This window comes from Chionomys nivalis, chromosome 8 (genome assembly GCF_950005125.1).
Source record: "Chionomys nivalis chromosome 8, mChiNiv1.1, whole genome shotgun sequence".
NCBI lineage: Eukaryota > Metazoa > Chordata > Mammalia > Rodentia > Cricetidae > Chionomys > Chionomys nivalis.
In genome coordinates this window covers 45369194-45384526 of record NC_080093.1, presented here as the reverse complement: position 1 = coordinate 45384526, position 15333 = coordinate 45369194, and the positions used below count along the sequence as shown (strand labels likewise).

At 38.9% G+C, this 15333-nt stretch overlaps 1 protein-coding gene across 1 annotated transcript; it reads right to left on the bottom strand.

Moving 5' to 3' along the window:
* Positions 1 to 3548: 3548 nt before the first annotated feature.
* LOC130879850 (membrane-spanning 4-domains subfamily A member 13-like) lies at positions 3549 to 14905 on the bottom strand. Its single transcript, XM_057778687.1, has 7 exons — positions 14726 to 14905; positions 14602 to 14656; positions 13455 to 13531; positions 11706 to 11855; positions 10612 to 10668; positions 7956 to 8072; positions 3549 to 3659 (listed from the first exon to the last, which is right to left on the bottom strand). Exons 1-7 carry the CDS (start codon positions 14903 to 14905, stop codon positions 3549 to 3551), a joined length of 747 nt encoding a protein of 248 aa, XP_057634670.1.
* Positions 14906 to 15333: the final 428 nt, after the last annotated feature.

Sequence of the window (15333 nt, the reverse complement as noted above, 5' to 3'; positions counted from 1 at the left end):
GGTTTCCAGTTCACCAGGAGCACAGGGTAGACAAGTACTTACTGCTCACGTGAACTCCATTTCTCAGCAATGGCAAAAAGAAAAAGGCTCTTGACCATTGGAAGCAACACTGCTAGGTATCAGAATCTGCGAGCCCTTAAGAGACCAAGAGAATACAGAGTACATTGTAGATAAAAATGTGCAACATCAAGTAGCCAGTAATGGAGAAATGCTATAGATGGTGGTGCTTCTTGTTCTGCTTAAGAAAACAGTGTGTATGTGTGTGTGTGTGTGTGTGTGTGTGTGTGTGTTGGGTATACACATGTACATCAGGTACCCTGGTGAAGAATGCATGTCACAAAGAAATTATTCAAGGGGAGAAAATGTAACCTACCTGCCCATTCCTGGAAGAAGGAATGTATGAATGTCCTGTCATAGATGCCACAGGCTATCAGGCAGCATTTAAAGTCAACTGATATATAAATAGCAACATGAGTGGATTTTAAAATCATACTACTAGGAGGAAAAATGTGTGTGTGTGTGTGTGTGTGTGTGCATGCACGTGTGTGTATGATCTATCTGAATTACAGATATAATAAAATGCCACAGACCTTTGTAGGGGCACTTACATATAAAATATGTATCTTTTGCATCATGGATAACTTGTTTATGAAGACAGGGAAATGGGAGCAAGTTACGGGGTTCAAAAGACAAGGAAGGAGGGAAGAGGCTTGGTTTAGGTTTCAAGTGTTCTTCAGGGGTCCACAAGCTAATGGCTTGGCTCCAATCTGTGGTGATTGTGAGGTGGTGACTCTCTGGTTGTTGTTGTTCTCTCTCTTTCTCTCCCCTCCCTCTCTCCCCCTCATTTTTTTCTCAGCCCCGTCTTGCTCCCATTCCCTCTTTCCCCTTCTTCATGGTCTCTTCCATCATTTAATTCTTTACTCCCTTCCTTCTACTTCCTCTCTCCCCTTCCTCTCTCTCCCTCTCCTTTCTCCTCTTCCCTCTTTCTTTCCACATTCATTTCTCCCCTTCCTCCCTCTCTCTCCATTTTTCTCTCTCCCCCTAACTCCCCCTTTTCTCTCCCTCTCTCTTCTTCCCTTTCTCTTTCTTCTTCTCTCCCACCTTTTCTCCTTCCTTCTTCATCCCTCCCCCTCTCACTCCTTTTCCTCTCTCCCCTTTCTCTTCCTCTCTTCCTCTCCACATTTCTCTCTCCTCTTCCTCACCCCCGTCTTCTTCCTCCTCTTCTCCTCCCTCTCCATCCCTCCCCATCTCTCTCCCTCTTTCCCCCTCTCTGGCTTTTATGAAGTAAGCAGCTTTGCTCTGCCCCGCTCTCATCATCGTGGTGCTGATTTGCAAAACCCCAAAAGAACTAGAACCGGCCAAGCATGAACCGCAGTCTCTGAAAATGGGAGCCCAAATAAACTTTTCTTTTTTTAAGAAGCTGTTTTCCTCAGGCATTTGGTCACAGAAACAGAAAGATAACCAACACAAAATGTTTTCAGAGACTCAGTAGAATATTGTGGAAAGGCAATTGACTAAAATTCAAAATTTTAAGTATAATACATCAAAGAAAAAAGATGTGGGAAAAAGAATAAAATATTGCAGAAAACAGACTTTTTAGTAGAGATTTCCGTGGACATCAAGTAGTCTCGCTTACATAAAGGTATATCTAGTAGTCTATCTATATTATACACTATAGATAAATTCTGCATCATTTAACAGTAGCTGGTTAGACAGATGTTTGGTGTTACAGCTAGTCTAGTCTGCCCCACTGATGATGAATTGGCTTGTCTGTCTTTTCATTACAAAATGGCTTTGAGTCAGCATTACTTCACCTCATCAACATTAGGTGTAGAGTCCATGCTAGAAAATTCATGCCCATTCATTAGATTCCTTGGTCTTAGAAGAACCTTTTAACTCCGGCTGACCAGATTCAATCCTGGATTAATTTACAACAGTGAAATCAATTCATGCTTCACTTCTTACATGTAAAGAAAAACATAGTCGTTGCTGTCATTTTTTTTATTATTGGAATGGAGGAGAGGAATTACTGAGGCAGACAATTAAATTCCATTTCTGAGAGGTCTCCTGAACAAAATGAAGTTCTCATTCATCATTGAACTTTCCTCCTTGACTGAGGCCATGATACTTCTAGGAAAGGGTTCGTTTTCTTCTATGAACCTGTGGCAAGGCAGGTGGCAGGAAATCACTCATTAATGTCATCTAATTTAAAGAATTATACAATTTCAGCAGCACTTTATTGAGATCTAATAGGGAATAGTCTTATCACTGAGACTATTAATACGATTATGAACATTCCTTTTTGTTTCTTCTTTTGTGTTGGCCCTGGAATCCAGAGCCTTAAACATGCTAGCAATGAATTCACCTGAGATATACTTACCACACCAAATGATGTTTTTTTTTAAATCTTAGTTTTAAATAATTTTTCTCTCCTTTTCCTCCTGTTATTTATTTCTCTTCCTCCCTTTTGCCTCTCCTATATATTCTGCTTCTCTCCATTTATATTTTATTAGTATGAGTAAAAAATTATTTCAATTTATTCTTTTTCTATCATCCCTTTATTCAAAGAATTCTGTCTTTTTCTTTTAAGTAGAGTCACATATAACTTTAAGAAGATTTATATATGTATATGGGTGTTTTTCTTGAATGCATACCCAGCACCATGCATGTTTCTGGTACCCACAGAAGCCAGAGCAGAGTTGTTGGATTCCCTGGGGCTGGAATTATGGATGGTTGTAAGTCAACATGTGGGTTTTGGGAATCAAACCTTGGTCCTTTGCAAGAGCATCAACTGCTCTTAACTATTGAGCCTTTGCTCTAGTTCCAGACATATATTTTTAAAGTTTATTAGTGTTATTCTTTTTTGATGATTTTCAGTTCCATATCTCACTACATTAGCTAAGGAAAATTTATTGAAACACAAATAGATATCGAGATACAAGTACCCTGAGAGGTAGCTTCCGAGGCAAGATAAAGTGGAAAATCCTAGAAGAATTCATCTGATAATGCCTTCTCCCTTTTTAATTTTCTCACATTAATTTCAAGCAGAGATTACTTAAGGAATTCCATTTACAGGTTTAGATGGTCCACTGAACAAGGTGTATTTATGGACTAAGAATCAAATGGTGGCGCTGGTGACAGTTTTTGTGCAGCTGGATGGTGGGAACTACAGTTGGCTAATCAAGCAGAGCTGAATATGAAAGCCAGCCCCAGAGTCTCTGTCACTGCACTCTACCCCAGGTGACCCACCTGACTTCTTTTTATGTGCTTCTTCTGGTGATCAGAGTTTCACTAACGCTACATAAGTTCTCTACTGCTGAGCAACATTCTCAGCCCTACTCCCATCATGTAGAGTAATTTATTTAGCTTCAGTTATAGAAAGAGCTGTTTAGTGCCAAATAGTTTTACAAAAATGTATTCACCTACCACTAGCCACAGATTAGAGATGACATTACTGATGCTTAATTCTTTCTAAGTAATTTGAACAGGATATATCACAGAAGTTAGTAGCTTCTGTTAACCGAAGGAGAAATGATAGACTCACCATTTTAATATTCTGTTTGTCTTGCTCTGTAGGTCCACTCAGTTACTATGCATGCCATAAACATCTCCAAGACAGTGAACAGGAAGAGATATCCTGTAAGCATCCTACCACTTCTCTGTACCCCAAAAGAAAAATACAGTCTTTACTTAGTAATTTCTTTATTTTTGAGAATTTTATATAGGTATAAAATGGAATACAATATTATCTACTCCCATTTTTCCCTCCAACTCTTGGTTTAACCCCAGTTTCCCCTCCCAATTTCATGTCTTTTTTATAACCCATTTATGCATATGTGTGGAGCCATCTAGTGGACTAGTGGCCATATCCTTAGAGAAGTATGATTCTTCCCACAGCAATTATCTGCTTCCAAAAGCTCCTTAGAAATGGCTGGGGCCTGGTGTTCATCTACCATGTCTATGCCAGAATTTTAGCTGGCTTGATCTTGTAGAGATTTTGTGCAGGTAAGCACAGATGCTGTGAGTTCTCTATAATGATAGCCATATCATACTCAGAAGATGGCATTGCAGCATTCCCAGCCATTCTCCAGCCCTCACATTCTAATTCTTCCGCAATGTTTCTTGTGCCTCAGTGCTGGTGAGATGTTAAACCTAACAGCTATGGAACCTCTTATTCAAACACTAAATATACATTCATTTTCTAAGCAGCCTATAGAACTTTATTCAAAATCTATCACATATTAAGACACAAAACAAGTTTCAACAAACATAAGAAAATTGAAAATAAATTCTGAGTTCTATCTGACCACAAAGGGATAAAACTAGATATCAACAGAAAACAAAACACTACAGGAAGAGCTACGCCTTTAATCCCAACACTCGGGAGGCAAGGTTGTTGAATCTCTGTGAGTTTGAATCCAGCCTGGTGCACAGAGCAAGTTCTAGGACAAGCGCCAAAGCTACACAGCTACCCTATATTAAAAAACCAATCAAAACCAAGCCAAAATAAAAAACCAAAAACTCCAAAAAAAAAAAAACCTATTAGAAGTATATCAACTCATGGAGCTTAAATTGCATATTGTTGAATAATTGTGTTACTGAAGAGACCAAGAAGGAAGTAAAAACCATTCCTAGAACTGACTGAAAATAAAAATATGACAGACGAAAATCAATGGGCCATGCTGATGACAACCTGAAAGGAAAGTTTACAGCACTTGGTGCCTACAAAAAGGCATTTCAAGTTAACAATTCAATAATTCACCTTGAAGCCTTGGAAGAAGCAAGAACACAGCAAATTCCAAAACTGTAGGTAGGAATAACCAAAATCAGGAAACAAGGAAATAAAATTAAGGAAATAAAAACAAATAAACAAAAACCAATACAAAGAATCAAATAATGAAGAGTTGGTTCTTTAAAATAAAATGATTGATAAACTCTGGGCTGAATTAAGTAAAGGAAAGATAGAGAATTGATGGAGAGGGTCATCTGTCTATGTGTTACTTTCATTGGTTAATAAAGAAACTGCCTTGGCCCTTTGATAGGACAGAAAATTGGGTAGGCGGAGTAAACAGAACAGAATGCTGGGAAGAATAGGCAGTGAGGCAGATGCCATAGCTCTCCTCTCCGAGATGGACTCAGGTTAAGATCTTTCCCGGTGGTGCTATACAGATTACTAAATATGGGTTAAAGCAAGATGTGAGAATTAGCCAATAAGAGGCTGGAACTAATGGGCCATGCAGTGTTTAAGTGAATACAGTTATTGTGTTGTTATTTCCGGGGCTAAGCTAGCCATGCAGGAGCCAGGCGGGATGAAAAGCAGGCCTGACCACAGCTCCTTCTACAGAGAATATGTAATAAATCAGAAATGAAGAGAGAGACATTATAACACTTCCAACAAAATTTGAAATCCAGAAAGACCTGCTGTAAGAACCTATATTTCACAAGCTTGCAAGACCTAAAGTAATGGAGGAATGTCTAGACACATTCAACATATCAAAATTAAACCATAATGAATGAAAGAGTTGAAACATCTCTAGAAATGAGACTAAAGAGGCAATAAAATATCTCCTAAGAAACACCCATGGATTAACCACAGAATTTTCCCAGAACTCGAAAGAAGAATTAACAACAGAACTCAATAGTAATTTCATGAAATAGCAAAGGAGGAAGGTTCCCATGCGTGTCAGCTTTTATGGTCAGCTAGATACAACCTCCACATATCTGATAAGGAAGGTCATGTCTGTGAGGAATTGTTTTGGTTGATGACTTTGTGGCAGGGTCCAAACCACTGTGGATCTCATAATCCTCAGGCAGGGGAGTGTAGGTTGAATAAGAAAGCTAACACAGAGCAAGACAGAGAGTCTGAGAGTGAGTCGGTAAGCAATGTTCCCCTACAGTTTCTATAGTGCCAGTTCCTGCTTGAGCTTCTTCCCTAACTGCTCTCAGTGATGGACTGTGACCTGAAAGTGTGGACTAAATCAACTTTGTCCTCTCATAAGTTGATTTTGGTTAGTGTCTTATTACTGCGGCAGAAAGCAAACTAGAATGCTTTCTAAACTCTACTTTTCAATGCTAAAACTCACAGAGGTATAGCTATGTTTTAGGAAAGAGAAAAAATGAAAAGATAACCAGTTTCCTGTATCCTATTCCCTCAATAGTTGAAAATTCATGCATATATTTGACTATATGATAATGATAGCTATTGAGGATGGTGAATTGATACATTTCTGCCAAGAGAATAATGGGAATCATTGTATATTCTTTTTGTTGTTGTGGGTAGAACAAGTATATTTTCTTAAGGATAATGTACCTCTGGAGAAGATAAAATGGAGATACATTTTCTTTTGAGGTTTGTTGTAATAGGACTTCTTTAAAAAGAAAGTATATACAGTTACACTTTTCCCTATCATCTAGTAAATGATGCTAAAGGGGAAATGCATTCCCTACATCAATAAAGTGATCCTCTCACGTGACACTGACTTGATTTTTGTTAAGACTCTATTTACTGTGGTGAGTGACTTGGATTTAGCTTTGATCAGCATAAATGCTCTTCAGGTGACTAGACCCAAGACCTTAATCAAATAGCTAAAGAAACCCTGTCTCGAAAAACCAAAAAAAAAAAAAAAAATTAATTCTTTATTGCATCAGAGATACATAGGCTTTTATCTATATCTGTATTTATTTATTGTAAAGTTTTCTCAATAATACATAGAAATAAGAAAAATAGATTGATGAATTACAAACATATATATATATATACATATATTTTGTTTGGAACTAGTCTATTAACCATAACTCTTGTATGTTGACGTAAGGAGCACTTTCTTAATAAGGTTAGGAAGCTAGATATAAGTAACATCTAATGGTATCAATTGAAAAGTTATGGTTTCTAGGTATTGGTTTAGAGCCCAGCTGTTTTGGCTCCTGTAAAGCTCTGGGCATAGACTAGAAGGATAGTAGTCCACAGACAAGAATTCAACACCACAGCTTCAAATTCTTGGAAAATTTCCTCAGAATATCTTCCTTCTTTCTCTGTCTTCATCATCCTTTCTCTTCACACCAACAAACCTAAATGGCTAAGTGTGCCTATGTTCATAGTGCCACCTGCACAGGACCACAGATACACAAACATAAACTGCCTTAAATAGTTCTGCATAGACCCTCTAACAGACAGATGCAGAAACACACAATGTCCTCATGGCATAGTGCACATAGAGCAGAGTATATGGGCCTTCCAAATTACATCCATTGTCGAGATAACAGTCACTCTGTAGACTACAGCACTTTCTTATTTTTAAAATTAATTTATTTTATACCCTGACCACATTTCCCCTTTATCCTATCTTCCTATTCTCTTGCCAAATTCTCCCTACCCCTCAATCTATCCCTCTTCTGTTTTTATTCAGAAAGGGACAGGCCTCCCATGGCATATCAAGTTGCTGTAAAGCAAGGCATTGTATTTAGGTTGGACAAGGCAATCCAGGATGAGGAATAGGCTTCCAAGAGCCAGCCAAAGCATTAGGAACAGCTCTTGCTCCCATTGTTAGGAGTACCACAAAGAGACCAAGCTACACTACTGTCATATGTATGTAGAGGGCATAAGTTTGTCCATGCAGACTCCCTGTTTGTTGGTTTAGACTCTGTGTGTTCCTATGAGACTGGTTAGTTGTTTCTGTGGGTTTTCTTGTGATGTCTATGATTCTCCGGATGAATCAGGATTGACTATAATCTTCATCTATAAAATATCGGTATTAATATTTGTAATATTTTATTTGATTGTGTAGGCTCTGAACTATAACATGTAGCTTATATTACACTAACAATAGGCACATATGCCTGAGAGTAAACTTATGAGAGGACTTCTGGTGATTTGACTGATATTTGACTATTTTGATCCTCACTGAAGGCTTAATTCTAAAATTATGAAGACATTCTCTTAGAAGCCCAGTACTTACGTATTGCCACAAAGAAGACTGTATACTTGAAGTCTTCATCAGTTCAAATGTTATTAAAAACACACCTATTAGTGTTGCGAAGATGCTTAAGATGTTCATTGTCATAGTCCAGATCAGCTAGAACAGATTAAAAAGTATTGTCCAGTCACTGGAAACTATTCCATAGTCCTCTCTGCAAGTGTATTCTTACAGAACTATAGAAATTCTAATCTTTCTGGCATAGTGAGAGCACCAAAAAGGTTGTGAGAAATGCAGATTGGTTAGGCTCCTAGTAGGACCAAAAAATTTGGGGGATAATAAAACTTTTGATGTGATGTGCAGGTACTTATTTCTCTACTGGTAATGGACTCAATGTTTATTCTCTGCTGAGTTAGTAGATAAATGGACAGAAAAGAAGTGCATTAGATATTTTTCAAACTATGGAAGAAAATCAAGTGCATATTAATTGTAAATAGAATATAAATATACCCATGATATCGACAAATTTACAATACTGCATGGCTTTACATTGCCAGAGAGCTAATACTCTAGGAGATTTCTATCGTTCTTGGACATCAGGAAAGCAAAATTTGGGGAATTTTCTTGGGCATACTGGTTCTATCTAGCTCAATGTGAAGAGATTTTCTTGATGATGTACAGAGTTACACATGGTTGGAGGTCATCACCCAGGCCACATGTATGCATGTTTGTCAACCTACATGCTTCAGACAATTCATGCTTTATAATGTTGCTGAATAATTGTGTTTTATCTACATATAATGCCAGAGAGGAGATATATTATTTAATATTTCTATTAAGAAGAATAACTACTATACCTATTTCCTTGTCCATACTCACAATAATTTCTTCCTAGTTAATAAAGCTAGATAGCAAGCATGACAATTTGAATCACTAGATCCTGAAACCTATCTCAAAGAACAAAACCCTTCATGTAAACTGTTATATGTTGTTCATTGATGTCAGTTCATTTATTCTCTAGGAAAAAGTCTCCTTTGTAGAAAGCAAAGCAGTGAAGTCTATGAAGAATTTTACCTCAAACTTCCCAGGAAGCTGACTCCCTAAAGGCTAGCTTTCATAGTACTGAACGGTGTTACACACTGTGTATTAATGGAGCAAAGATATCAGTGGGCTTACTTAGCCCTGGGCATTGCATGCTATATACCAACCTGCCAGGCACGTTATGCTCACTGGTGCAACAGTGGCATGACTAGTATGGGAGGAGCCACTGCTTTCTGATTGGTTTTGAAGCCTATTCCACACGATGGATTCCACATTTGGTATTGTAAACATCATCATATCTGGGGATATCATAGGCCATAGAGGGACCCTACTGATTTTCTCTTATTAAATGGTTATGTTGTCAAGCTGCCTTCTAAATATTCATGGTGTTGCCCATAGCTTAGTGCTGACTTCACTCTTGGTCAGAGAGGTTTTTGTAGTGGGTCATGGTTAATGCAGAGGCTCATAACTGGTTAAGATATTTGGGATAAACGGCTGTGAGCATTCAGTCGTAGATGAGCTACCTCTGTCTTTCCACATAGGGCACTTAGGGGACATATTGTAAAAGGGAGAAGAAAGAATATAAGGAGAAAGAGAAATGCTATCATCTAGATATGACCCGGTTGCTGCTTTTACCAACTTAGAGCAGCTGTGGTTGCCTGTATAAGAACTACACAAGAAAAAGCCAGTCAGAATTCTCAAGTTGGGAGAAGGGCTCCCAAGATTTCACCCATAGCTGAGGAACTATTGACAGTTGGTAGCTGCTGAGGGAGTGAGAGTCACTTTTCTTTGGGGATGTGAGTTCTGGCAGATTGCCCATACCTCACGGGATTACTTCACATGATCAGTACGAATTGGTCTCAGAGTGATTAGAAAATAATATAATAATAATAGTAATAATAATGATAAAAAAATGATAACATGAAGTTGGGAGGGAGATAGATTGAGAGGTGCATTCCAGGAAAAGTCAGAGGGAGGTAATGGAGGTTACATATGATTAAAAAAAACTATATGAAATTATTGGTATAATTTCATGTATAAAATTGCATTATGAAATTCAAAGTACAAGAAAATATCACTAGACAAAAGGAAATAAAACAATGTTAGGTGTCTGTGCTCATCTACTTCGAGACAGAGTCTCTTTTTGTTGTTTGCAATTGCACATGTCAGGATGGCCAGCCTGGGTGTGTCTGGGGATTCTATTGTCTCTACTCCCATCTTGTTCCAGATGTCTGCTAGTGTGTGCAGCATTGATGTGGATTCTGGGGATCTGAACTCAAGTCCTTTTGCTTGCACAGACAGTGAGCCATAACTCTGGCCCTTGCTTCTTATAGTTTGAAGTTTAGGTTTGTTAAATCTTAAGAAATAGTGGCCTTTATCATAATGAATACTTGAGTATTCATGTATGACAATAGTACTATTTCTGTACTTTCTTTGTCTGAGATGACATTAACCATTTCACCTTTCTTTGGATTTATTTTATGTCTCATACTTCAAATACGCCTCCCCCACCATGGCTTCCTGGTAGAGAGCCAGTCACGCAGAAGCCATGCTGATTCCTCACTGGCTTTGTTTTACTTTTTAAAATTTTTATTTAGTCTTTGGAAATTTAATACTTTTATTGATAATGGAAACTTTCCAGAGTCTTCTGACTTACCATGTGATTTGAAGGCCTCCTCTGCAATGCTATTGAAAAACTTCCTGATAGGCTAAACTGGAAAGCAAACACCACATTTGTTAATATCCAATCACTATGTAAAAATATAAGCTTCAAGATAATTCTAGAATTCTGCAATATGAGGGATACCAGCTTGGTTCCTTAGTGGGGACTCTAAGAAAAAACTCAAGAAATAATTCAAGGTTTGTATTTATGGAGATGAAAGCTTTGAGGTTTCTATTCACTAATGTTATGGTTCTGATAGAAATGGGATTCAGGGCATCTTGAAATGGCTTTAGCATTTATTTTGCTTGCATAGCTGGTTTGTCTCAAACAGATTTTGTCTTCCATATTTGCTCCTTGTGTTTATTTATTTCTATTATATTTAGTCTTTTAAAAAAGTATTCATTTTACCTACCAACCACAGTTTCCCTTCCCTTCCCTCCTCTTGCTCCCTCTTCCAACTCACCCCCATCCACTCCTCAGAAAGAGTAAGGTCTCCCATGGAGAGTCAACAAAGCCTGGCATATCAAGTTGAGGCAGAACCAAACCCCTCCATCCTGCATCAAGGCTGAGCAAGGTATCCCATCAGAGGGAATCGGCTCCAAAAAGCCAGCTCATGCACCAGGGGCCCTTGAAACAGATCAAGCTACACAGTTGTTGCCCACATGCAGAGGGCCTAGTTCAGTGCAATGCAGGCTCTCCAGCTTTCCGTCTAGAGTCTGTGAGTTTTCATGAACTCAGAGCAGCTGTCACTGTTGTTTTGTGTTTCTTATTATGGCTTTAAATGAATCACATAGCCCTCTTACAATGCAGACTCTTGTTAAAAAGTATTATTACAGCTAAGAAACTAGTTTTTTCATAATGTATCACATGTTTCTTTAACAATGTAGAATATGATTATGAAAAAATATTTTCATAATAAATAAACTAAAGATTAAAAAAACATATTGCTATTGTTCTTTTTCAGGTAGACGTGGGAATGGTTTCCTAGGGAACAGGGATTGTGTAACCTCTAGGACACATTGTTTGGATCAGAATCCATGACATCTAACGAATGCGTTAGTAGTTACTATAGTGATGATGTTACTCACAAGCAATGAGGCCCAAAGTGAGTATCCTGAAGTTCCAACAATAGGAATATATTCACTGTCCATTACAAATGCAATATTTTGAGAAAAATACAGGTATGTCCAAAAGTATCCCAGGCTCTGCACTATCAAGCTGGTCATTAATTGTACAGTCTGAAAGGAAAAGACACCATTCTTAGAGTTCCAGCTATCTCTTAGAAAGGAACTTTCCTCAAGACCAATGCCAGAATGAAGAAGGAAGGTGGTGTTCTACCATGATAGTGACAGCTTTCAGAACTTACGAAGAGGACATCAATTGCGATACGATGTTCTGTGTATAGTTCTAGGCCATCTTGTCATGTTTTATCAACAGTAATCAAGTCACAGACCTACTCTGTCACCACAGATACATCTCAAGTTCTACCCTTCCTGTAACTTTCCCACTGATGCTTGTTATTCCTGGTGATCACTCATCTGGTTCTCATAGCTTTTTTTTTTTTTGGTTTTTCGAGATATTCATCTAATTTCTCAAAATGTTGGGAGTCTATTAAGGCTCCTTGTTCCTATTTTCACTTGATCTCTGTTCATTATTCTTCCGAGAAACTTTCCATTGAGTTCTTTTATGAAAAAACCAACTGACCAACCATGTTGATTCACACTGGCAATGGCTTGGTTTGTTTGAGGAAGCAGGGTTAGTAGTTTGAGGCCCCCTATGCTGCATAGATACCTTCCCAAAACACAAATAAACAGTTCCTATTCCCCAAATCAGTTGGCTGTCTCTGTGGAGTCTAGTTTTGGACTTTGTGTTCTGTTCTCTTTGTCTGTGTTTTTCTTATTTAAAAAAAACATAATCTTGATGACTATAAGCAAACAGTATCTTAAAAATTAACTAGTGTTGATTTTTCCTACTTTGATTTAGTTGTTTTTCTTTCTCCTCCTTCCACATAATCTTTGACTACCTATGGGACTTGCTAGGATTTTAATAGGAATTTTGCCAAACCCATATGCCAATTTAGGAAGAACTAACAGTTTACTATGTTGAGCTTTGTCTTTTCATTGATGTAACCTAATTTGAACTTTTCATTAGCATTTAGTCATTTTCAAATTATAAGTTCTACATAAGGTTTCTTTAATATTTGTATTTTTTCTTTGGGGATCGATATCTTCATGTTCATTATTATTGTATAGAAACAATTCATCTTGTATCTTGGTCCTTTGCTTAATTTATTTCTAGATCCCCTGTGCCCAAATGTATGGTTATGTGTATGCGTGTTTTGGTTTTTTTTGGACTTTTCTTATCTAATTTTTAATGTTTTGCGTATAACTCTTAATCTGGCTCTGTCATCAGTAGTATGAGTTGATGATGCCAAATTGCTCAGCCAAAGTATGCAGTGGCTGGGACTGCCTGGGCGAACAGTAGGGTGTCTGTGAGATGGTGTGGACAGCACAGCACCTTTGTAAAACCAACCACTGTTCATAGAGCTGTGCCTTCTGCAGCTTCTTCTGGGTGTACTGACAATTTGCTCATCTCATCTAGGACATGCCATCCGTTTACGATTGTAATAATTGATAGATGGTTAAAAAGAAGAATATTTTTCTCCATGTCAGACTCATCTATGTTTTGGTGTTATGTCACCTTGAGAAACCATTGTAACTGATTAGCCTCCATTTGAAGAGTTCATGGTGGATACAGAGGTGGTTCAGGTCTCCTGTGTTAAGGAGGGCAACCTTCTCACGGTTGACATGCTCACTGGAGCAGCACTTTGTTCTTACCCCCAACAATCTCAGTTCCTGCTTTACCCACAGACGATTGTGTGGCATATTCACCAAGAGGGATATGAGGATATCTCCTGTGAAAAATGTGGACAGAAATCAATATAAATTAAATCAGTTAGTGACTACTATTTTTCTCTTGGGTAAGGTTCCTAAGCCTGAGGGGGAATCTAATTCCACAGTTGCCTTTCACTTTTTAAAAGATACTTGAGTGTTCCCTGACAGACGCTTTTGCACCAGACTAGTAGGATCTTGACAAAACTAATGTTCCTCTCTCAAGAAGTTAGACTATGGTTAAGTACCAAATGACAGCTGCTCCAATCCCATCAGTCCCTCTAGCACCCACTCATATGCCCTTGTTGCAACATCAGAAAGTCCAGGCTCCTGGTAGCTTTGATTTAGCCTGTTACTCTTCATGTAAGTTCAAGTGTGTCTCAGGGGTACCTGACTGGAAGGATCTGGGTCACACACTTACACTAGCTACAGAGAAGGCTGGAAAATAGAATACTATAGAGAGTAGGTAGGTTTCTTAAGATAGTGAACGCGACAATGGAGGGGGTTTTGGTAGGCAAGATAAGGGTAACTCATCATCTCCAACACTGATAGAGAGGGCAATGGTTCCTAGTTCTGGCCTGAACAAAGGTGGATATCTAAGCCACTTAGTGGGGGCACAGGGTAAACTTTCCCTGATGATCTGGCAGAGTTTGATTGAGAAGATATTAAAAGCTAGAGGTTAGGTTTTACCCGTTGGAAGTCTGAATGCCTATACATTGTATAAATACTCATACCAATAAGCGATAATTTTTGGGTTTTTTTTTTTCAGCCAAATGATTGATACATTTTTGGTATGGCTTTCTAGATAGACGTGGCTTTGAGAATTCTCTACCCCATCCTTAGTCCCTACCCCTTCCCCGTCTCTAATGTCTGACCAATCTTTCCCCCTTTTTCTCTACTGCTGTGCACAGTTGTATCTAGAATTCAGCATTGCTTTCAGACCTTGTATTTGCACGTTTTCTTCTCCTCATACAAGCCACAAAGTCTGGAGGTTTCATTTGCCATAGCAACGGCCCATTGGCCTTCGACAGGAAGAAAATACACAAAGACATATCAAAAAGCATTTTAGAAGATGCTTGAGTTAAAAACTTACCGGTTACGAGGTGACGATTTTTAAAAAATGTAACAAACTCTGTCAAAGGCTCTCTCTGCAGCAAGAGTTTCCTGTAGGGTTATACTGGGGAGGAAAAGGAATCTGGTATGGAATTGAAACTCACCGGAAAGCCGAGTCTAGAGCCCGTCATTAACGCGCTCTGTTGATGGGTCATGGATTCCCTACTCTGTATGATCCTAAGGGTAGAAGGGGGCAATCCTTCGGGGGTTTCCTTTAGTTCTAGATCTTCCTGCTCTGGGATTCCTGCGGGCAGCACCTGCCTCAGGGGCGCTGCCACCTCCATGTGTCCCTCATTACCTCTTGTGGATCCAACGTTGCAGCGGTTGTGTCCCAGAGCAACCGTGAAGGGCGCCACGTGAGGAGGGCCACGCAGACACTAGTTCTGCAGGCCCGCGGAGGTTCCACCCAGCCTTCAGGCCCGCAGGTACAGATGGGGTTAGGGAATGGGGTCAGCTGGCGAGTCTAGTGCAGACACCCATTACTCACCCGTGGTGAACACACTCTAGCCATTAAACTGAAGAATGTCTGAGCCTAACTACAGGTTGGTTCCCTGCTCCAAAGACTACCCACCAAGCAAATGACTCCCACTGTTTTCCAGTAGATTGATAGAAGCAAGTCCTTCTATTTTGAGTCTCCTCAAAGTTTAGATTCTTGACTCTAGAAGGAAGAGTGCTGTTGGAACCACAGATCTGGTGGTGCTTAGGTCAATAT

Bases quoted from the DNA above. Each gene is read 5' to 3' on its own strand.
- LOC130879850 (XM_057778687.1), bottom strand. From the start codon at position 14,905: ATGGAGGTGGCAGCGCCCCTGAGGCAGGTGCTGCCCGCAGGAATCCCA. The intron at 13,532-14,601 runs GTAAGTTTTTAA...CATTTTTCACAG, and splicing joins AAATCGTCACCTCGTAACCG to GAGATATCCTCATATCCCTC. The intron at 11,856-13,454 runs GTAAGAACAAAG...TTTTCCTTTCAG, and splicing joins AGGAACTGAGATTGTTGGGG to ACTGTACAATTAATGACCAG.